At 41.0% G+C, this 24,221-nt stretch overlaps 1 protein-coding gene across 2 annotated transcripts; it reads left to right on the top strand.

Annotated features, from left to right (window-relative positions):
- The first annotated feature begins 4,139 nt into the window (after positions 1-4,139).
- Positions 4,140-24,206, top strand: clint1a (clathrin interactor 1a). Of its 2 annotated transcripts, none has more exons than XM_080416948.1 (12): positions 4,140-4,310; positions 9,223-9,327; positions 9,607-9,703; positions 10,545-10,653; positions 13,562-13,735; positions 14,350-14,545; positions 15,342-15,570; positions 16,734-16,821; positions 17,273-17,338; positions 18,137-18,441; positions 20,547-20,754; positions 21,443-24,206. In XM_080416948.1, exons 1-12 carry the CDS (start codon positions 4,270-4,272, stop codon positions 21,718-21,720), a joined length of 1,896 nt encoding a protein of 631 aa, XP_080273074.1. In that variant the 5' UTR covers positions 4,140-4,269; the 3' UTR covers positions 21,721-24,206. The 2 variants fall into 2 exon arrangements, with proteins under 2 accessions (XP_080273074.1, XP_080273075.1); XM_080416949.1 differs by having other exon boundaries at positions 18,143-18,441.
- Positions 24,207-24,221: the final 15 nt, after the last annotated feature.

Raw genomic sequence — 24,221 nt, forward strand, 5'->3', positions numbered from 1 at the left:
CACATCAAACCTACACATACTGTATGAAAACTAAGAGTCACAGTACAATACAGTACAGCCAACTAAAGCAGGGCACCTTACACTCTACAGGGATATAAGCCATTCTATTCTACAGTTTATTAGCAGCAATAAGACAGTGATAGGTCAAATAGCAAAACAGCCTAAAACAAGTGCTGTCCCCTCACAGTTGAATACCGGTAATCAATTTGACCAAGTCTTTTTTTCTTAAAAAAAATTACGCATCTCTTGGAAACTAGATATAACCTTTTAATTCTACCAGTTTATAAGCCAATAGCCAGTAGCAACTGTAAAATCAACCTAGTTCAGTTGTCATCATCACCAACCTGAAAATGCTGGTCTCTGATTGTATGCAGCAAACACAATTTTATAGATTTGTCAATTAAATCAACTAATTGTCAAAATACTATGACTATTAATTGACTAAGAATTTCTTTCGTTGAGGACTGTCCTACACACATTTATGAGCATTAAATCAAAAACAGAGCACGCCAGGCTGCCTACAAGGGACCAAGTCACCCATCACATACAGATGAGCAAAATAATTTCTCAGTACAATTAAGACATAGAATGCGAGGTTCACATACCAACAACTCACATACATGAGCACTGAGTTAAAGTGAGGGAAGTTTATTTTATTGTGCCTCCCGCCACGCTTCGATGGTGATGGCAAGAATAGCATCTTTATTGAAGTGAGATAGTGATACACCCTCGTGCATGAATCTTACATCAATAATAGCCCAATATGTATGATCCATGATAATGAAGATATAGAAAAATAGAGAGGCGTGGGGGAAATAGCACATTGTCAACATTGAATGACACCCAAAATTTCACAAATCCTGTTTTGCTCATGTCTCAACAGGAGCCAAGCTCCCCACCAACACAAACACACACACACACACACACACACACACACACACACACACACACACGCACACACACGCACACACGCACACACGCACACACACACACACACACACACACACACACACACACACACACACACACACACACACACACACACACACACACACACACACATGCTTTTTAGTATAAATCTAAACATAAAGGTACTGCAAGATCAGGCAAATTTGCTTTAAACATTTCCACCAAATTTGAACAGTCTAATCCAGTGGTTCTCAACGTGTGGGTCCTTGATGGGGGTTCTAGGGGCTCTTCAGTTAAATGCCTGATGGTTCATTTCCACTAGCAGAGGGTCTCAGCAGAAGGTCTAGACACCATAGGGGGAAACTCTCTAGGGGGAACTTCTCCGGGCCAATGGTGAAGATGCCTGTTCACACCATTGCTGTGTCCTCTACCTGGCAAGTGATACCAAAGTATCAAGAGCCATAACAAGAGACTGTGGCAGAGTTTCTATCTACAAACTTTGGCTTTGTTATGCTTATTTTATATTCCTTCTTTCTTACTCTTTTGAAGTGCAAATGTGAAGGCCTGCATAAATAAGAGTTTTACCTCACTTTTACCTGTAACTGTGTTGTGACAGTAAAGTTGAGTGATTGATTGATTGATTGATGGTGCAGATATAGTCGGACTTGAGCCAAGGTTATGACCCATAATGGTGAGACAAAAGAGTTTGAGTCAGCGAGTCTGTCCCATCACAATCACCGGCACCTGGAACTACTGGAAAGCCCACTGACACTGTAGGAGCCAACCCGAGGCACAGCTAGGAGGGGAAGGGGGCGCACCACCTATGTGGACACACTGTAGCGTGACAGCGGAGCCAACAACACAGCAGAGCGCCTGAGACCCTGATGCTTATCCTTTATCCTTTATCTTATATTAAAATTGGCTTAAGGGAGGACGAGGGAAAATATCACTCCAGTTTTAGCATCACTACATTGGCTCCTGGTTGTTTTTAGGATTGATTTTAAAAATTATTTTACTTGTTTATAAAGCTCTCAATGGTCATGACCTCCTACCTAAATACGTTCCAAATCGCCCCCTCGGGTCTTCTAGTGCTGGCCTACTCGAAGTGCCTGAAATGTCATATAAAAAACACGGTGAAGCAGCATTCTGCTTCTATGGGCCGACTGCTTGGAATAAACTCCCAGTATACCTAAGACAGGCCCCCCCTGTGGATAGCTTTAAAGCACAGCTCAAGACTTATTTTTTCACTCTTGCTTTTAATTGATCTTTCTCTATATCGCTGTGTTGTTTGCCCTTTTGTTTTGGCCATTATTTTAATGACATTACTATTGTTATTATTATTATCTCCCTGCCTTTATTCTTATGCCATTGTTTAAAGTGTTTCAATGTTGTTCTTTCTGCATTCATTGTTGTTGAATTGTGTTGCTTTTTCTGTAAAGAATTTTCACCCTGTAAAGCACTTTGAGCTGCATTTATGTCATGAAAGGTGCTATATAAATAAAGTTTATTATTATTATTATTATTACTATGACTCAGCCATAACCATCTAAGGAGTTCCCAATGCAGCTGCACCCAAATATGGAGTGTTGTCTAATCTTAATGTGTCGTCATGGCATCAGGCGCAAACAAATCAGTCAGCTCCATGTATGGGCACAAAAGGGTGCATGCCCATAAATGGGCATGTACTGATGACATCTGCGATCTCCATATATGGGCATAAAGGGGACAAGGACTGACAGATACAGAGATCTCCATATGGGCATATTGGTCAGAACGGTAGTCCGACGTGGGTGTGAGGGCCACGTATCGGCTCTAACCTCTAGTTTATTAAAATTGCGTTGTGGGTGGAAAGTGGGGGGTGGGTGTCAGGGGCGTCGTTACGCTGGGGCTTCGGTGGCTATAGCCACCAATGTTTTAGCCAAAGCCACCAATGAATTATATATCTATAACCCTAACCTAACCCTACCCCTAACCCTAAAACCGAAATAAAGTAACAAAAAACGGGGAAAAAAGTTCCCAAATCCGCCGAAATCCACGCGTGCATGTGTCCGTTGCCTGGGGGGCTAAGCCCCCAACCTAGTAGAGACCTAGCAACGCGTCTGGGTGTCACAAACCTTCAAAGAAAAGCACAAACCTAACATGCCCATATATGGAGAGACCACGCAAAGCAGCCTGAAAATCTACAGTAGACTATACCACATTAGCTAGTATTGTAGAAACCAAACAGTACATTTTGCCAGTAAAGTCTGAGTAAACGTTTTCATGAGCATCGCTGGTCTAATCCAGTGGTTCTCAAAGTGGGGACGGGGACCCCCAGGGGGTCCGCAGAAAATTAGTTAATATAGTTTCAAAATCTCTTTAACCACTTTAACCCTATTATACTTTGGCTATTTGAAAATAGCCAATCTATAGGCCCACAATGTGTCACAATGTGATGTGTTGTGAGTTTGTAGATCTGCTATTTATCGAAAAACTGACAAATCTAGAAACAAATCTTACAAATCTTCTCTTATCGGGGTCTCTGGCACAATCTGGTTTCAAATGTGGGTCTGCGGCCAAATACATTTGAATGTCCTTGACATGAAAAGTAACTATAAGTACATGTACTCAAGTACTGCACTACTTAAGTAAAATGTTTAGGTATTTTTACTTTCTTCAGTATTTATAATTTTCAATACTTTCACTTCTGCCCCACTACATCTCAGAGAAAAATATTGTACTTATATGAAAACTTTAGTTACTAGTTACTTTGTACATTTTGATTATTATTACAAAACACACACTAACCACTTCAGCCATAGTCTATATATATTTTGGCCATTTGAAAAGAGCAGATCTACTAGCTCACACTATAGGCCCACAATGAGTCGATTTGAACTGCATTCTCCACAATGCGGTACTTTTACTTTTGGTACTTTAAGTATATTGATGCCAATACTTTTGTGCTTTTACTTAAGTACATTTTGAATAACCGAGTATATCTACAATGGAGTATGTATTGATACTTTTACTTAAGTAAAACATGTGAGTACTTCTTCCATCACTGAGGACCACCGGTCTAGCCTCCAAAACTAATGATACTACATCTCCCACGTTGCTTTGCGCCTTCTGGCGATGACGTTCCACGTTTCCACCGAAACCCGACGCGACGCGACGCTCGCACGGGACGGGACGCTCCTCCCACATCAATGACCACGCCTCCTCCAGCTATCCAGCGAGAGAAGAGGTGAAGAAGTAGTTTCTACTTTTGGTGGAGTTCAAGGTTTGGCGTCTCGGTGTGTTTGTTTGTTTGGGCGTTTATAAAAAGGGATTATCGGAAGTCGTCGAGGCGGAGAACAGAAGCCCCTCGTCACGGTCAACATGCTGAACATGTGGAAGGTTCGGGAGTTGGTGGACAAAGCGTGAGTGTAACGTTTAACGGCTCATAATTCTACATTGTTGTCATGATGTTCTCTACCTGCTTGAAAGAGACACGTACCCAAAAGTTTGACGTCACGTCACACACACACACACACACACACACACACACACACACACACACACACACACTATCAAGTTGAAGGCGACAGTTATACTTCGTCGTACCGAGTGTTTCACTCGACAAACGAAAATCGTGTTTAGGTTAAGAAAAGTGTTTATTTATGTTTATTCCAGTTGACAACATAATGTTTTAACTGAAGGGACGTCATGTTTTGTCGAGCGAAAAAGGCTCGCGCGTCCCAAGTAATAGCTTACAAGTATGCTAGCTAGGCTAAGCTAACATAAACTCCCTGCCTTGGTCGGTGTCTATTTGTGGTGATCGATTAGTTTGTCATTTGGCGGTGTGTTTACTCTGTGTACGACGACACGCTTGTGTGTCTGTTGATCCACTTTGTTGTTTGGGTTTTGGTTCCGTCTGACAGAGTGGGTGGGGGGTATTATTTATTCAGCTAGCTAACTTCAGGCTAAAGTAGTTAGCAGTTAGTAGCTAGCCGACTGAGGCTAGCCTGCTAAGCTAGTTTGACAGCTCCTGGGAGTCTGAATGTTTGGGGCATTAGAAAAATAACTGACACGCATCAAAGTCAGATGACACAGAGTTCCAAAAACTACCCTGACAAGTCCAGTCTTTGAAACATTCTGAGAAATCTTGGTTAACATCGACAGACATGCTTGAGTTGTTGTGACCACTGTTATGCAGTGCCACTTGTAGCTACTGTACTCTATAAGTCCTTAACGTTAGTTGTTCATATCAAAAAGCCGAATTACTACTCTGATAGGTATCTTAACAACCTAAAATCAATGCATTGTCTTGTATCAATATTGACCACATTGCTTTTCTACTGCAGTCAGCCATCCTTGGCTAAAGTCCTAATGTCCTAATGTCAACACTAGCCACAACAACAAACAAAATGTAGGCCTGTTTTGCAGTCCTGTTTAAGAATATGGCGAAGTGTCGACTGTAGTTCTGCTTACACTAGTCCTGCATAGACATACTGTACATGTTCCTACATTACAGCAGCCACGGCTCTCATATTATTGTGATTGATAACAGCTTGATATTAAGTGAAAAGCAGAGTCCTGACAGAACACACAATGACTGATGGTTCTGCAGTGATGTGGGTAAACTCTTTGAGAAAGTTTGACCTGTTGAATACACACTTTTCTAATTCACTTTCAGCCAGACACTGATTGGACTGAAAGCAGAGGCAGGCAATATGCATGCAGCATATTTGCATAATGTAGTATCTGCACAGTTGGTTTCATGCGAGTCCTTTGGTATAATGCATTAACCAACCATTCCAGTTTGACCTGAAGGTCAGCAGGAGCAATTCAATGATTCAAATTATATTTGTTTATAAAGTCACCTCTGAACTATGGCCACACCTTGAGCATTGTATCTTTTGTTCTGTTATGGGCTCTTTGTTTGGCAGGCACAACTGAGTAAAGGCAACAGAGGCAGACTGCTGTTGCACAATACCTTTTTAACTTCAAAAAGTTTAACGGCTGGTTAGACAAGCTCAGGCAACAGCAGGTTCTAGACTCTCTAGATGTAAGAATGCATTCCTTCCCAAATACACTTGTCCCCCCTGATGTGTGACCCCTTTCAGCATGAGTTACAGTAGAGGACGAACCCACAGAGTGAAAGAAGGAAGGCTGTAAGCAGAGCATGGAGGGAGGGGAGGGGACTTTCCCACCCTTTTAGTCTCATCCTGGCTCTTTCAGACATAACACATGTTCATTAACCACTTATTTTCACAAATAGCAAAAATATCAGATCTGCAAGCTCATAACATGTTGCATGCATCGCGATTGTAAAAAAATAAGTAACATTATAGCCTATAATGATAGGCCCAAAAGAGGTTTGAAGTAAGCTTATAACGTAGTGACACCGAACTGTGAATCATGAATTGGCATTATGCAGGTGTTGACACTAAGGTCTCAGAGGCACTTGCCCGTTGGGCAAGTGCAGGTCAAGTTCTGCTTGCCAAGTCCATCATGCCCATTTTCCTGAAAAGTGAATCAAATTTATGTTAAATCCAATCGATAACTGTGGTGACAGTCACTTTGAAAACCTAAATGAGCTCAACTGCTACTTGTAAAAAGGTAGCATTATTTGTCCTTCATGAATAACCAAAATATTTAATGAAGACGGTCGGTTATGTGGAGGAAATTATATGGCTGCTTATATCTAACCTTTATATTTTACCATCACTTATAATATTCTACAATACATTAGGATATTAGGCTAAATGTCTCCACTAGGCCTAATGGCTATTGTTTTTGTACAGCCTATCTTGTTATGGTTCAGTTAGTCCTTGAAGCAGCTACAGTATAACTATGATCTCTACCTTGTGCTCGAGGCAGAACTACCGTGCCACTGCCATGAGTGTTATTGTACTTCTGACCATGATATCATGTACATAAAGCATAAACACCACCTAGAATATTCTCTCGACTCATATGTGCCTCATCGATTGCTGATTGATCCAGAATTCCACGACAGTTACTTCCCCATTCAAACGCACATCGGGCAACCTGAAAGCAAACTCCACTTGCCCAAACGTTTTATTTACTTGCCATGGACAGTCGGGCAACCGCTAGTGTCAACCCCTGATTTATGCATCCTGTCATTGAACTTAACATTTTTGCACAGAAGACGGCACAACAACGGATTGGGCTGAAAAACTTTGCATAGCAGTGTGTTATGATCTGGGGAAGGTCAGGGCAACTTTTTTGAAATGTTTTATACTTAAATATTTAACTGTTTAAAACTTTTAATTTTACACTTGGAGTCAATGGAGTAAAAATATGGAAATGTCTGACGTCAGTAGTATGTGAACAGGGTTATAGAATGAGCTCCAGTTCTTTGTGCCTTTTTAAACCAGGCAACGCTGGTAACCAGCCAGTTATAAGATAAACTGACAAGTAAACAAAATACATATTATACAGAAATTGTAGACATAGACATGGAAGAAGACAGTCAACATAAATACATGAGCGCTGAGAGAAAATCTAATGTTCTTTGTTGTACATGCTCCTAACAATTGCAGTTTCACGAAAGGGGTGAAAAAAAGAAAGAAAGAAAGAAGCATACAAGGAAAACCATTATAATACTACATGAGATTTATATAGCACTTTTCTAGGTGTCCAAAGTTGCAAAAAAAAGAAGAAATAATTTCACCTCTGAGTAACCACTGAATTTATGCCATAATAAGTCGGTCCATCAACATCTAGAATTAAGCTGTAGTTGAGTCACTTAAGGAAATGAGTTGCAGAGAACGGAAACATTGGTGTTGGTCTGTCACAGAGACACAGTCGTTGGGAGATAATTTAGGCTTCCGTTTGATCTGAGTGATATCTAGGCCACTGTTCCCTGATAGATAACTTGTTGCGTCACTTTTACAACATCCTCTCGTTTGGGCCATCACCTTCACAGTCATCTACGCAAAGGTAGCATACTTCATTCTTAACCACAGACATGGTTAAAAGTTTGAAGATATAAAGTATGTCATTGGCAGGCGGCCTACATGAAATATCGGTTGAACTGGCTGCATTCAGGCCTAGCAGAAACATAGTACTCACACCTAGCTTAGGTTCTAGGCTAAGAACAAATAACTAACTACTAGCTGTGTATTTCTGATCTTCTCTAAGATCTTCTTAGACCTAGACAACACATAATAACATGTTGTTAATGTGGGAACCAAACTCTACAGCCTAGCGATAATCATGCCTGTATCCAGAACCACAGAGAGGGTGTGCCTTTGCTTAGCTGATTGTCAATGCTGCTCTGTTGAGGCCCTGAACTGCTGCTGCTGATGTGGCAATGGTGAGAAAGCACTTGGGCATTGCCAGCTCCAAATCTTTGCCTCCCCCTGTTTTGGCTGCAGCTCTCATCATCAGTGTTTAGCTCATCATTGGCTAATCAATGCAGATTTTAGACCTATTTGGCAATACCAAATACTCAATTAGTCAGATAAAAAAATAAAATAAATTCGATTCTATTCTGGCTTGAGGAATGCTAGCGTGTTTAGAGGTATATGCCTGTAACCAGAATGAATCAATCGCATATAGCCTGGTCTGGTAAATATAGGTTAATGTTTGGTTTGCATTGGGTTGGTTGTGTAATCATAATGAGTATTTTCAAAGGCCACTTGTTAAGCTTGTTGAATACCTTACATATTTTGAGTGTGTTTTACTGTTTTCCACCACAATGAGATTGACAAGCCTATGTTTTTTTTCTTTACCACAAAAAAATATGGTTTGTGCCCTGCTTTTTATTTTTATATTTAGTTGTACAAATAGACTACTTATGCCTGCTGATTTGTCTTATTTTTGTGCAGTAGTTCGTTTCCCCTGGCTATCAGTATCACTGACAGGGCTTTTCCTTGGAATAGGCTTGATATGTGATTACTCAAAGCAACTTTTTTGTCCTTTAACAAATTCCAGTCTTATTGTTACTTAAGTGTGTGTGTGTGTGTGTCTATGATTGTATGTGAGTTACACATTTTTAGCATTTTGTGTCCTTGCTTACTGACTTTTTCATGGTATTACTATTAACCATGGGGACTGGGGAGTGTTCACTTGCTCACACTGACACACATGCAGACACACGCACACGTGCACACGTGCTCTCACTCTGCTATTGTCCTATAGCCATTCAGTGCAGGTGTATATGCGGGTGTGGTTGTAATCAGAGTGGCTTTCATTCATTCCAGTTTGGAGAAGTTGCTTTCAAAGTGAGCCACATATATTATTCACTTGAAATTGAGTATTTGTTTACAATTTCGGTGAGATTTTTTTGGAACCAATATTTGTTTCTCTTTTGCGGTTTAGAACCAATGTGGTGATGAACTACTCTGAGGTGGAGTCCAAAGTGAGGGAGGCCACCAACGATGACCCCTGGGGACCCTCAGGCCAGATGATGGCAGACATTTCCAGGTCAGCACACCACTCCTCTCCCACGTAACTTCAGTGTTTCACAATGCAGCACCAAGCCTACTTTTTGTAAATATTAATGAGCATCAGCATAATTTAGCTTGAAAAGATAACGGCTGATTCCTCTCCAAGAGGAAGTCGGGTCATTTGAATGAGATTGTAAAATCAGTTACTCAATGTCACCCATTTCTATGGACATCTTTAACTGACAGTAGAAGCTTTTATTTTACCGCTTTTTTCCATTTCTCCTCTTTCTTGCTCTGTTATATCTGTCTGTCTCAGATGCACCTTCATGTATGAGCAGTTCCCAGAGGTGATGAACATGCTGTGGGCTCGAATGCTACGGGACAACAAGAAGAATTGGAGAAGAGTCTACAAGGTCTGTTTCAAACGGAACATGTGAGCAGAGTTGAGCCAACAGGACTTTCACGCCCTGCTCTGGTCCTCTGCTCAATGTATTTTCTCTCCACAAGCTGCCCAACTTGCAGCTAGTATGGCAGGAGATCTGAGATACCGAAAACAATAATGTTAATGTCACAGCCCCAATATAATGATAGTAATAATAGTAATGACCGTCCTAAAGGCTGCATTGGTTCTGAATATAATATATATATATATATATATATATATATATATATATATATATATATATATATATATATATATATATCTTATCTTATCTTTTTTTTTTTTAACTCTATAATTGTTTCCATCCAGTTTTAGCAACAAACGATACGAGATTTTCCTTAGTCTCTATTGAGCGAAGCATTTAGAGACTGACTTCCGCTCCACACTTCAAGGGGAAAAGTGCTGCTCCAAAATCGCTCCATATGTTTTGTTAAAATAATTTAACAGTTATAATTTTTTTGGGCTGTTATTTGTTTGTATTTTGAAACATTATCAAATATGAATCAAGAGGAATTGAAATAAAGCTTTGGATTAAGTAACAAAGGCCACAATTTGATTAAATAAATTAAATGTACACTACAGGACTTATTTGAATGAATAAAAATGTAGACTTTATTTAGACTATGTTAATACAATATAACTACCGTAGTTGAAGGAAAGTTTCAGATTTGGATTTATTCTGTGTCGCCTTAATTCATAGTCAAAAAGAGCCATTATGCCATCCTCAATAAGCATAACATCCTGAAGACTACAGATAGGCCTCAGTGATGCATGTTCTTCTAACAGCTGTGATCTGTCATTCCTATCCTCAGTCCCTGCTGCTGCTGGCCCACCTCATCAGGAATGGATCAGAGAGGGTTGTCACCAGTGCCAGAGAACATCTCTACGATCTGAGATCATTAGAGAGCTACCACTGTATAGGCAAGTCAAGTCTTCAATCTGTCTCCCTCTCTCCATCTCTATCTCTCTGCATGTAACAGTTATATCTCTTGCTTCCTCTAGTATACATGCAAACTTGTCGCCTTTCGGCGACATTCACATGAATCGTGTTGATCTGAGGTGCTGAGTGAGTCAGGCAAGAATGACTGTGATTGCGCGTCATCTGTTTTTGCTTTGAGATTGCCCTTCCTGCCGATCCAGGCTAGCACCAACCTTATTGGATAATCTAATCGATAGTGTAGTTTTAGGCATTTCTATGGGCCAGTCGGCGTCCTCTTGAGCACACCCTCTCTACACCTTGGTGAATGTGTCTAGTACCAAAGCTTGAAGTAAGCTTTTATTATTGTAGCTAACATTAACGTGTGCTGTTACTCAAATCATGCTTGGACTTATCTTGGCCTTATATCATTTGCATGGTACGGGAAAGCAAGAGAAGACACAGATGAGGGAAGAGAGCACTTTCACACTGACATCACTGTTTATAAAGGGGCTGTAGATTACACACACACACACACACACACACACACACACACACACACACACACACACACACACACACACACACACACACACACACACACACACACACACACACACACACACACACACACACACACACAGAATACAGTATGAATTTACTGATTTTTAGGGACCTCCCAGTCCCTATTTCTTTCTTCAGAGTGGCTGACTGTTTGGGGAATAGGGGTGGTTCAGAACCATGGTTCTGATACTGTGTTTACTGTTAGATTGAATTGCAGTTTGCCATGTCACTAATGATACAGTATTGCTCCGATAGGCTGTTAATTATACATACTCAAATCATAAAAGCAACATCCAAATGGACCCCCCATTTCGGTAACCTTTTTCACCCCTCATGAGTTTGCAGGTGTGCTTGTTGTTCCAATTTCAAAAACCATATAATTCTCTTCATCTATATCTGTCTGCCTCAGTTCTTGGGGAATATTACATGTGAGCCAAACCTACTCATCTAGTTTTATTAGTTTACACTTCAAACCTTATCAAAGTGAGCAGTGTGGTGCTAACACACACCTAACACAGCAGAGTGTTTTTACAGTAATGTAATATCTTAATTTGCTACAATAGCTTCAGTGTGCACTCTAATGAATGGATGAAGGCCCTAAGCAGTGCTTAGACCACAAACCCTCAAAGCCACACTGCCTGCCCCCCAAAGCTGCTTTCACTGCTCTCAGTCTCAGCCACATGTGTTCTAGCTGTTGTTTACAAGCAATGTCTGCTATCCCTCCTCTGTGTTGATGTTCAAGAATTGCATTTCTGTTGTCCATGATTTAAAGACAAAAAAATGTATATGACTTGACTGCTTTACCCCCCCCCTCCCCCATTGTTTTGCTTTTTTAACTTTAAAAAAAAAAGGTTTGGTCACGTCTTGAACTCATCGGCTCCTTGACATATAAACAAAAATGCAAATGAGGAAGTTTAATACTCAACATTGGGGGCACTCGTCTAAAGACAATGCAGAGAAAAGCAACGGCGTGTGTTACAGTAATCGAGTGTAAATAGCCCGTAGCATCAGTGAAACAAAGCTGCCTCTGTTTAGCTGTTTGATTTGTCCTCTGCCTCTGATGCTGGGAAGGCCTGTTTTAAATTGAGTGTAAACTCAGCTGAACTGATACATCCGTGCACGCCCAAGAGCGCACTTGTTGATGGTATGGCATTGAGTATAGCGCAACATCACTGATGTTTTCTAACTGTTTCAACCCATAGAGACTAAGGAAACCTGTGCCAATGAACACATGAATGAATGAATGAATAGTTTATTTCGGTCCTTTTAACAGAACATGAACATACTACAGTTTAGTTTACAAGTACAAAATGGCACCGAAAAGGTATAGGCTGAAGCCGAGGCTTATTATACCTACCCTAAAAGAGTAACTTTGTATCAAAACATGAGATTGGGACCAGAATCAATTGCCAGCATTATCAAGTAACCCTATACATAATTCTCTTAAAGGTGGTGTAAGTGATATTTTCCCCCCGTTTTTGTTTGAATAAGTGTTTCATTGCTATAGAGTGTTCGTCTCTCCAGCTCTTTAGTAAACAGAATATACATTTTCAGTTTGGGATACCAATTTGATCCCATCAGGAGAGAGAATGCATACAGGGTATAGAGGATAAACAAGTGAAATTGTCGGGGCGCTCGGGTGGCACGGTGGTAAAGTGCCTGCCCAACACCCGCAGAGGCTAGGGTTTTGGATCCACCGGTGGAGGGAAGCCAGGCGAGGAGGGTGATATTTGTCAGTGCACGTACTCCTACGGGCTAGGGCGGCACCTGTCAGCAGGCAGTGTTGGGCAAGAGGAGAAGAACGGTGGGGGCTCCTCACCGGCACGTGAGTCAGTAGGACAACACGCTCTGTCGGAACAGAGTGACGACACACAAATGTGTCTGGGGAGGAATTGATTGGCATAATGACTAAATTGGGGGGGGGAATCAAATAAATTAGAAGGGATCAAAAACAATAAAATTAGGAATTCCAACAAAATTGGAATTAGAACACTATAAAATTTGATTTAGGCTGAAAAATGATCTTAGTGGAGTTCTCTCTCCTGATTGAATACAATTGATATCCCGACCTGAAAAATAATGTTCTGTTCTGTTTATTAAAGAGATGGGGACACTTATTGAACAAATTCTATGCTGTAGCAATGATTACTATCTGAATATAGCGCTTACACTTTCAAACACAAACTTTTTTTAATATATATTTTATATATATACAAAGAAATATCACTTACACCCACACCACCAAAAAAACGTAAGTTGTTGACCTTTAACTTAAGTTGTTCTTTAAGTAAGTTCAGAGGTAATCAATTTATATTTCTCTTTCTTTGATTCTGTCTCTATCCCTTTTAGATGAGAACGGTAAGGACCAGGGTATTAATGTTCGTCAGAAGGTGAAGGAAACGGTGGGGTTTGTCCAGGACGATGAACGGCTGAGGGAAGAAAGGAAGAAGGCAAAGAAGAACAAAGACAAATATATCGGAGTATCAGCATCATCTGAAAGCGGAGGAGGATACGGAGGCTACTGTAAGACCCCACAACCTTTTATAGAGTTTGGTTTTAAATATTAAGCATCAACCACATCGTTGCAAAGTCCCTCAGTTTACTTCTAGCTGAAGACCTCTGTTACATGTCAGCTTGTCACTCCTACTTAAAGGGTGCCTACGGTTCCTTAATTAGTCTGAAATTCATATTGATTGAAAACAGATTAAGTTGTATTACATTAGTTTTTGAAAGGTCTTTACATATTTTTGTGGCGATTATTCATTTGCAATCTGACTATATGATGTGACAATGTTTTGCCAAGTGATAAACTGAAAAAAACCCAAATATAATAGGAACAGATTTGGCCTCAGAAGCCCGATACAGTTCATGTTTATTGTCGTTGCAAGTTTAGTCTTGAATAAAAAAAAATCTAGGTGGCATTAAAAATGCCTTAAACAGTATTCAATTTAACTTCCTGACACCTGCAGACACCTTGTACCTAAATAAACCAAAAAACACCTAAAAAGTAATCTTCAAAAGAAATTAAACGAGCTAATACCCAGGTGTACAAAAACTGAAAAATTACCTCCCCCATTTCACTCTCTCTTTTCCTTCTCTCCCCCTCACTCCTTCCTTCGCTCCCTCCCTCCCTCCAGCGGGGGACAAGTATGACTCCAGTGGTAGTGGTGGTAACCAAGGGGGGAAGTGGGACGATGACTGGGACAGGAGCAAGGGTCCGTTTCCCTTCAGCGAGAAGCTGGGAGAGATTAGTGACAAGATCGGCAGCACCATTGACGACACCATCAACAAGTTCAGGAAGAAGGACAGAGACGACTCACCTGACCGATTCAGGTAGGCGGGAGAGGATGAGGAAGAGGAGGGGATTTTTTCCTGCACAATTGACTGTCAGAATGGGAGGGGGAGGGGGGGGGGGGAGATAAAAAAGTCTGCAGTCTGCTGTGAAAAACAAAACTAGGGCTTCTCCCTTGGGGATTTGGATTCCCTGTGCTTTGTGTCGCTTGAAATATATGTTGGTGTCAAATTATTTATTTTACGTAACCTTCACTTAACCAGGAGGTCACCTTGAGATTAAACATCTCTTTTTCACAGGAAGCCTGGCCAATTAATGGCAGCAGCAAGTGTGTTTTTTTTAATTTTATTTTTAATGGTAGTTTCAGAAGTTCGGGGATCTGTCTTTGTATTTTATACTAAAATAAAAATGGCATTAAAACACTCGCTCTGGCCATGATATGTATTTCAACTGAAAAATATGGAGACTTTCAACAGTATATTATTGCTAGATGTGTGAAAACACTTGTCTGCTGTTTACGCCATTAGGAAGGGGTAGGCTCAAAGCACATTTTAAATGATAATTAGAAAGCTCACAGATTTTCTTTTTTTAGACTAGCTACAGTGGCTAACTAGCAGCTGTTTTTTTCTAATACTTAATGTTGTTTCCCAGGGTAATGGTTACAAACAGGATGTTTGCAAAGGTTCCAATGTTTAGGACAGCTGTGTTAATGGTTACAGCCTGAAACCGTCTAAACATACCTATGTGTTTTGTGTCAAATTTAATGGAGGGATGCTAAATTCTTTCTCATGTGATCAAACCTCAGAACCTCGGTCTTGTCTTCTGTCATCCACACAGCGACAACGAGGATGAACGGGGGCGTCCAGACAGGCGAAATGGCCAGACAGGAGGACGAGAGTTCAAAGATGAAGAGGAGACCGTCACCACTAAGAGCGTCCAGATCGTCCAGGCAACGGAAACCGTTGCAACGCGGAAGAGGGGCGGGGTGCCTTCCAAGAAAGTAGACCTCGGGGCCGCAGCCAGCTACACAGGGGGAGACCAGAGTCCAGACACCAGCTCTAAACAGGTGCGTAATTGAAATAAGAATACAGACACCAGATCTGACCAAAACGGTGTGGTAGTTTTTGTACTGTAAGAATTTATAAAGATCACTAGGCTATAGGCTATGTCCATCTAGAGATAAGCCTACTGTGAACTGACAACTGCCTTGCACTGCCTCACCAGCGAATGGAAATTATCTTTATAAATACAACCTATAAACTGAACAATGAAGAACAATGTCGGTGTAAGTGTGTAATTTGGTGGGAGGAATATTTTTATAAACATACTGTTGATTACCAACTGGGGTCTCGTCTCTACGAGGAAATGAAAATTAGGCTCTGTAGGCTATAGTTTTTTCTTTGAGTTAAACCACTAGTGTTCTTATGAAGCCGTTTTGTTCATAGAGGTTAAGTTTTGATAATGTTCACTGAGCATTTAGCTAAAGGATACAACTACCCCAGTCAGTCACTCCCACACAACACTAGATGAAACGCCTGCAAGCTGTCGGTGGCACATTAACATGGGAGGAGATTGAGAGGAAATAAACTCCTCATCAGCTCTGGGCACACATGATGTAACTGTGCAGTTATTTTATTATGTTTTATATTATATATGTGGCTATGTATGTACAGTATATCCTGTGTATATACTGTATATAAAAGACCTAGTTTTTGGTGCATGATTGCTGCACGTTCACTCCACCTGAGAAGAAAAATACTGTATATAAAAGAACCTAGTTCTTGGTGCATGATTGCTGCACTTTCACTCCACCTGAGAAGAAAAATACTTTATATAAAATAACCTAGTTCTTGGTGCATGATTGCTGCACGTTCACTCCACCTGAGAAAAATACTGTATATAAAAGAACCTAGTTCTTGGTGCATGATTACTGCACGGTCACTCCAACTGAGAAAAAAAGTATTTGGAAAAATCCTATCCTATCTATTCCTCATGCGCAAAAAATAACTGAAAATTTGCTTTTAAATTAAGCGTTCGATTAAAGCGAAGGCCTGAATTCAGTCTGGGAATTCTTTACAATCTGATGCAATGAGTCCCCGGGTAAACGATTACTTACCTATTTCTCTGGACATATGCTTTATTCTAGACTTAGAATAAGGTATACTCTAGCTTGCTTGAAGCATTTGCTCACAGTGTTGTGCAATGATCTTTGTCACTGTCATGTTTCAGCCCCAGGCAGCTGCCCCTCAGCCCTCCAGCACCGGCCTGGCTGACCTACTGATGGTGGACTCAGGACCCAGTCTACCTGCTGCCACAGGTACAATACAGCCTATAGATGTACACTCCTTTCTCCAAACACTCTGTTTGTCACACCACAGCGGGTTTGAAACCACGAGGCAGCGAGTCTTAAGGCTGACGGTAGCTGCAGGTTTGGGGACAGTGCAGGAGGGTGTGGTGGGGGTGTTGATATATAGGAGCTAAGTGCACCAGATGTTTTTGTGCAGCAGTCCCTGGTGGATGGAGAGAGAGAGAGAGAGAGGGGGGAGGGAGGGCTGAGCACATGTTTGATTTCCTCCACCCATCCACCACCACCCTCTGACTCGGTAGGAATGCTAAGTATGCTGGACCACACCTGGAACTCACTTATTTGAAGTGACAAGTGGATGTCTCTCTCTTTCTCTCATTCTTCTCTCATTCTCTCTCTCATACTTTCTTTTTCTATCTCTCCCCACTCTTTTTTTCTCCGATTCTCTGTTTCTCTCTCTCAGACCTCATCAGTGGATTTGCTGACTTCTCCTCGCCCACTGCCTCCGTCAGCCTCTCCTCAGAACCTGGTGGGTTCATAAACTTCCCTTCTCATTTATTAGTTATTTATTTATTTATTTATCCATTTATCCATCAGTCTCCTCCCTCCCTGTGTGTCTTTGTGTTGTGCATGCGTGGTGCCATGATGTTACAGTCACGCTGCTAGAATATTCAGAGGGATGCTGGGGTGGGAGCCCTGGCCATATGGAGCCCTGCTACCTGCTCTGCATAACAAGAACAGACACACATCAACTCCTGTTATGTATGACAGGGGACAGGGGTTGCAGGGTGAGGTTAGCGGGGGTGGAAGAAGCTGACATAGATAGAGATGGTGAGGGAGGGAGGTAGTGAGGTGAGGGAGGGAGGTAAGATTGAATGAAAATATTGATAACGTGGCACTGATGCTCAGGGGAAACATGAAAATGTTCGCCTATACTAACATGCTCAAAATAGGGACGCCAGGGTGAAAGTAGGTAAAGAAACTGTGCTTATCAATAAAAGGGATAACATTGTTGATGGCTAGGAATCTTTCTCAGTGAGGTTAGTGTATTAAACTGAAAGACACACTTTATAAATATATTATGAAATGATTTTGAAAAATACGATAACAGTATTGCATAGAGTAGTAGGCAGTAGGTGAAAATAGAGGCATAGGTATCGTGTGCATTCTATCGCAAATAAAAAACGGCATATAAAAAGACTTAAAGACCTAGGGACTGACCTGGCCGTCTGCACCTTGACTGATTGAACATCAACAGAGAAAAAACATAATTACATGAACATAATATAAGTATGTTCACCTAACCCTCTTGTCTCGTGTCTTTTAGCCCCAGCCCCAGCCCCTACTGGGAACACAGGGGACTTTGGGGAGTGGAACGCCTTCCCTGGAGGGCAGATGCCGGTCTCGGCACAGCCTGCAGATGGAGGTGCGAGTGACCTGTTTGGAAGCTTGGCGGCTGCCCCTGCCCTGGCTCCCGCTGCTACCCCTGTTGCTGCTGCCGCCGCTCCCTCAGCGGACCTGTTTGACCTGATGGGTCCCACTCAGTCCATCACCGCCTCCCAGAGCCTCAACTTCAGCATGAACGCCACACAGAGCATGAGCGCCACCGTCCTGCCCCATTCCATATCACAGGTACGTCTCACTGCACATGCAAGCACACGTCTGCGTGATTTATTCATGTCCACATCAGTACAGGAACAGACAAGAAGACAGAAGTCCATAATACCTGTCTGATAGCAATGTTATCACAATGCCCATGGATGCAGATACTGTGTGTGTATATATAAAGTAAATATAAAGTAAAATGTAAATTTACTGTATATAAATATAAAGTTTAGGCCACCTAGCCTTCAAAACAGTTTTTAAGGTGGGTTGACAGGGCAGGTCATAATGACCTGAGGCAGAGGTGGTGCTTTTATGACTTGTACCTCATTCTTCTTATTGAAAACATGCTTATTTATGAAAAAAAAACATTTTCAAAAGCTAGGTGTCCACAAACTTTGGATGGATACTACTATATACTGCATATATACACACGCGCTAACACACCCATTCAGCAAATCCATTCCCCGTGCACAGCATTGCCAGCCCATATTTCTTCCTGGTGCAGGTGATGGCAGGAAACATCACACATATGAGCATTAAACAAAAAGAGTTCACTGCACAAAAGAGGCCTGAATTTTTTTTCCTTTTGTTTTTATAGTGCAAGTAGAAATAAATTAGAACAAGGTGTTTGGCATAAATCTACCTGATGAAGCTGTATGCGAAAGGCTTTGTTTGCTAGATCATTACACACACACACACACACACACACACACACACACACACACACACACACAGACACTTCCTAACATGTATACTGCTCATTGACCATGGAGACAAACACACACAAGCGTTGTAGGTACTCGGGGACCGTCTCTCCAGATGCTCATCTCCCCCAGGAGACCACCCACTAACCACCCACTCCTCCTGTTAACTGACACACAGAATGAGAAGTCATGAACACATTAAGAAGGCCTCGTTTGTAGACAGTATTTTCACATTAAAACATTGTTGGCCTACTTTAAAAAGAAAAAGAACGACTGCTACCTCTGATTCCAGTTACTTTAGATGACATGTTTTAATGAGTTCACAGAGAGACGGTTGCACAGTCTAGTATGAACAGTACCTATGTGTACTGTTAACTGGGTCTGAGAATGAAGGTTTAGACCACTGGTTCTCAATGTGGGGTCCACGGACCCCCCCCCCCCCCAGGGGGATCCCCAGTTAACACATTGGGTGCCAGAGGTTTATTAAAATATTATACTTTGAGTGCCAGGACTTTTTAAACATTTTGAACCTTTTTCAAGTAGTCACAAAATATTTTCAGTGATCACCGTCCTCACGGTGATCCCCTCATTACACACATACAGGTCTCGTACAATCGGGGGGAAAAAATTTAAAACATTCGGAAATCCATTCCATAGTTGCAGCCAGTTGAAAATAGTTAAATTAACATTGTAAAAAAAAAAAGTGCACAGGAGCCGAGATACAGGTTTTTGAAGTCATAAGTTAACCAGGAGGTGGATTGGAGTCTAAATGTTGTAGGAGTGATATTTCCTGTTGCTGTGAAGGAAAAAAAAATTAATTTTTTTTTTTTTTTTTTCAAAAACCGTATATATACGGTTTTGGCACTCAACGTTAGTATGCGCAAAACCGTATATATACGGTTTTGGCACCCAATGTGTTAAAGGATTAATAGTTAGGAACCAAATGGACCCATAAGGGACTGTAACTCAGAGAGTGAACTCATGGAAACAAGATGGACATGGATTCTACCATTTATAATAGATTGGGGTCCCAGATATAAAAAATCATATCAAATGAGGGTCCGTGGCCTAATGCTTATCATCCCGGGGGGTCCTTGAAAATCAAAAGGTTGAGAATCACTGGTTTAGACCATGGCATTATTATAGGAAATCATCCTATAACTTTGCAGATATTTAACGTGAATCCTATCATTCTTTTGTGAGGAGGACAAGTAAAAATCACTGACATAACTGAAACTCCCAATAACCAAATGCATTATGTCTGTCATGAGCTTGTGCTGGAAAATTACATCATTTTAGATTCATGTTAAATACCGGCACACTTTCCCCTTTTAATGTTTTCGGTTTTCGCTGCGTTTCTGTGCAGGACTTCCCCCTAGCCCTGCTCTTATTTCCATTGTGTGTGTGTTTTGTGCCTGTCCCTCCCAGCCCATCCAGAACATAGGAGCTCCACTGCAGCCTCAGTCCATGCAGCCAATGCAACCCCTACAGCAAGGATTACATTCTCAGGGTGCTGCTGGGTCCAAAGCTGGCGTCCCTTCTACTTGGTCAGACTCCTCAGTCAACATCAGCCTCGACTTCCTAGGAATGCAGGCCCCCAAGACCAGCCAGCCCACCCTCAACACACTCCAGCAAGGTAAGAAGAGTAGTAGTATATCCATAGCATAGTACTGTGGGTACACAGTGGACCATGTCCTCATTAATAACCATTTAAGCCTGATTTATACTTCGTCATATGAAGCTATCGTTCGAAGGTGTCACGCTGCAAACGCGTTGTGAGCTTGTGGATCGGCTATTTTCACATATGAACCTAGGCTATTATTGATCATTTTCGCCCTTTAATGACATGACCCAAAATGGGGATGTCAGGGTCAATGAGGTTATGTTTAGTTTATAGTTAATCCAAATTAATACTACTTAGTATGACTTGTCACCGAACGACAAGAGCAGCTCAGCGCTTGTCAGCAAGTGACACATTGTGTGACAGAGTGTAAATTGAACTTTATTTGCAGAGCCGTGTCCTTACAGTATGACCAAAATTATACATTTTATACAATTATTTATTTATTTATTTAAGGTAAACAAAAAAAGAATCACCGTATTGAATTTGACACAAAGCACTGTATGCTTAATACGTTTTCACAAACAATATTAGATGAGTTGTCTACTTTGTTGATTTATACATCCTTGCTTTTCATTCCTGCTATAGACCTGCCTACTTTAAGTTACTGAAACTACCAGAATATGTGTTTATCTTTACCTTTACCTTTTAGTTTGTGCAAATGTAGCCTTTACTAAAACGTTTGTTGATGTGTTCTTTTCAGGGAACCAGCCACCCGTTAACATGCTCGCCCAGGGATTTGCCAGTATGAACTTTGGCTCCACCCCAGTCAGATCGCCTGTAAATCCTATGATGCACCCTGGCGCTGGGATGGGAATGGGCATGACCCCGAACCAGGGTATGATGGGAATGGGGATGAACATGGGGATGCCACAGGCTGGCATGGGCATGGCGATGCCTGGTGCTATGGGAATGAACACCGCCATGATTCAGCAGCCCAAACAGGATGCCTTCGCCAACTTTGGCAACTTTGGAAAGTGACGGCGCTTTGGAGGATAGGTGTCAATCTCTCTCTATCTCTCTTTCTCTTTCTCTCCGTCCGTCGGTGAAGGATTGCTAATGAGCTGCAAACAAAGAGTACTTGAATGATGTCGAACATCACAATACCAAGACCCTACAATGTTGTTCTTTACCCTTTCATAATATATCTAAAATGAATGTTTTCTCAGTTGGAACCAATGATCTGTCAGGGTTCAACACATTACCATAGCGTGTTGTGTTGGTTTGTTTTTATTGCCAGAGAGAGGAAGAGTGTGACGGACACATCTGCCATCATGACAACGTCAAGGCAATTATGCTTTATAACCTCAATCAAATTAAATCACCAGAATAGCAAAAAATATATATATATTAGAGAATGTTTCTTTTTTTCCTTTATTTTTTTTTAAGAGAGAGATGTTATCAGTAACTCTACTGGATGCAGTTTGGTTAACCTGATCAACCATCTAAACATTCTAATGTATTTCAAAGAATGTCAAGTTACTTTACATGTACTTGTTATTCTCTTGACTTTGTAAATAGACTTCCCCTGTCCACACAAATAAGTTATTAAGTACTTGGATGAGAGACAGTGGTGACATGAAGAGTTGTATCATTTGGGGGAAAAAGACAAAATCATGTGAATGTATCTCAATCAAGACCGCTATTATTGTAAGGTACAATGCCAGTATCTTTGATACCTTAACATTGTACTTTTAGTGTACACGGTACAATCCTCACTGATAATTTAACTCTGAGTTAAATTTAACCTCCTAGAGTGTTCCATTTAACTCTGAGTTAAATTAACACTCAGAATTCTACAGTGCACACACTCAAATTGTGACCTATAGTAGAAGAAACAAATATTTGAGTGAATGCATGTTTGTATTGAAGTCTGTTGGTAATGACTACATGAACAGACCTAACTTTGTGGCCTTTCTTATAGGTATAAATGTACATATATATATATATATTTTTAAAGATGAAGACAAGTATAATCAGTTTGCTTCCAAATGAGATAATCAATAGGGAGGAATGGGGGATTGTGGGTCTTTTCTTACAGTACATGGTGCCTGTAAGTCAATTGCCTTTTTTTTTCTCATTAGTGAACCTCTTAAAAGGAGTATAAGACTGTGCAGTGTTGAGGGCAGACACTGCTGTGTTGCGTATGAAGTCCAGCATTCATACTCCTGCCCTCGAGCCATGATTGCAGTATCTGTTCAGATACTGGATGTGATCGTTGCTCATTAGTTTTGCTCTTTGTACGTTTATTATCCCACCCCCGCGGACATGTTGATTATCACCATTGTCTTGTTAAGACCAGTGATTATCTCAGTAAAACCGCCACAGAAATGGCTAGTACCTAAAGAATGAACTCGTCTCGACGGCAGTAGCAAGCATGTATTTTATTTTTTATTCATTGTGAATAAGAATCCATTGGTGCATCTCTCAGTCAAAAGCTGCCTACGCTTTTTTTTTTGTACATTCTCCGCCTTCACTATTCTTTTTTAAAATGCTGAACAAAGACTGGCAGACACTGTAGCTACTTTTTTGTCATTCCAAAGTCTGGGTTCTTTCACATCCCAACAGTCGCTGCTGCAGATTACATGAGAGGAAGCGTTTCGGACAGTTGAGATGCTGTTTGTCCTCATTCCAGAAGAATATGCTGCTGTGGGGGTCAAATGAGCATGCATTTGTTGCTGGGATTGAATGAACCGCCAGCCGGTTCATCTGTAGTGCTGTCCTTTAATGGTTATTTATACTACATAAGTTGTGCGTAATTTTCACACGACAAATGTATACACTGTGAAATCCTCAAGTGTTCATTTACCTCCTGAGAGTGTTCCATTTGTTCACTCTCGGGGGGTGAATGAACACTCAGGATTTTCCCAAGCACTTCTTCGCACGTGTCATTTTTGCCCCTCGACGCTTCAAGAAAGGGTTCGTGCGATGAAGTATAAAATCCAAGCCCTAATCCATATCTGTAATGTACAGGTACAAACTGACACTCTTAGAGGGTTTTAAGTGCCTGCCGATGATTGCCTTGTGACCCCTGTCATGATCCAACGATTGAGCTATTTCATTCAGAGCAGAGAGATTGATGCAAGTGAATTTGAGCTGAGTGACATTTTGTGGTACGTCAATGACGAAATAAATAATTCACTGACCAGACATAAATGGTGGGTTGTTTCGCCCTCTGGAGTGACTGAAGAACCACTTCTTCTCTCCTGAGACGGGACTGCACACAGTAGCCATGTACCAGGGGTCTGATGCATTACCTGTTGTTTAAAATGACCAAAATATATTTACTCATTTTGTTTTTCTAAAATATATAATACCCATAGAGGTTATTTTATGTTTTTTTTCTTTTTTTTTCTACTTAAAATCTTGAGAACTTCTGTAAAGTAGGATTGTTACTGAAAACACTAGATTATCCACAATGTAAAAAAGAAAAATCCTTTGAGAAAAATTAAATTAGTTTTTTTTCCCTCCTGTTTTGATTT

The sequence above is a fragment of the Gymnoscopelus braueri genome (genome assembly GCF_963280865.1).
Source record: "Gymnoscopelus braueri genome assembly, chromosome: 20".
Taxonomy (NCBI): domain Eukaryota; kingdom Metazoa; phylum Chordata; class Actinopteri; order Myctophiformes; family Myctophidae; genus Gymnoscopelus; species Gymnoscopelus braueri.

Excerpts from the sequence above, each read along its gene's own strand:
- clint1a (XM_080416948.1), top strand. The coding sequence starts at position 4,270 with ATGCTGAACATGTGGAAGGTTCGGGAGTTGGTGGACAAAGC. Across the intron at positions 14,546-15,341 it reads GACTCACCTGACCGATTCAG|CGACAACGAGGATGAACGGG; the intron begins GTAGGCGGGAGA and ends TCATCCACACAG. Across the intron at positions 15,571-16,733 it reads CAGACACCAGCTCTAAACAG|CCCCAGGCAGCTGCCCCTCA; the intron begins GTGCGTAATTGA and ends GTCATGTTTCAG.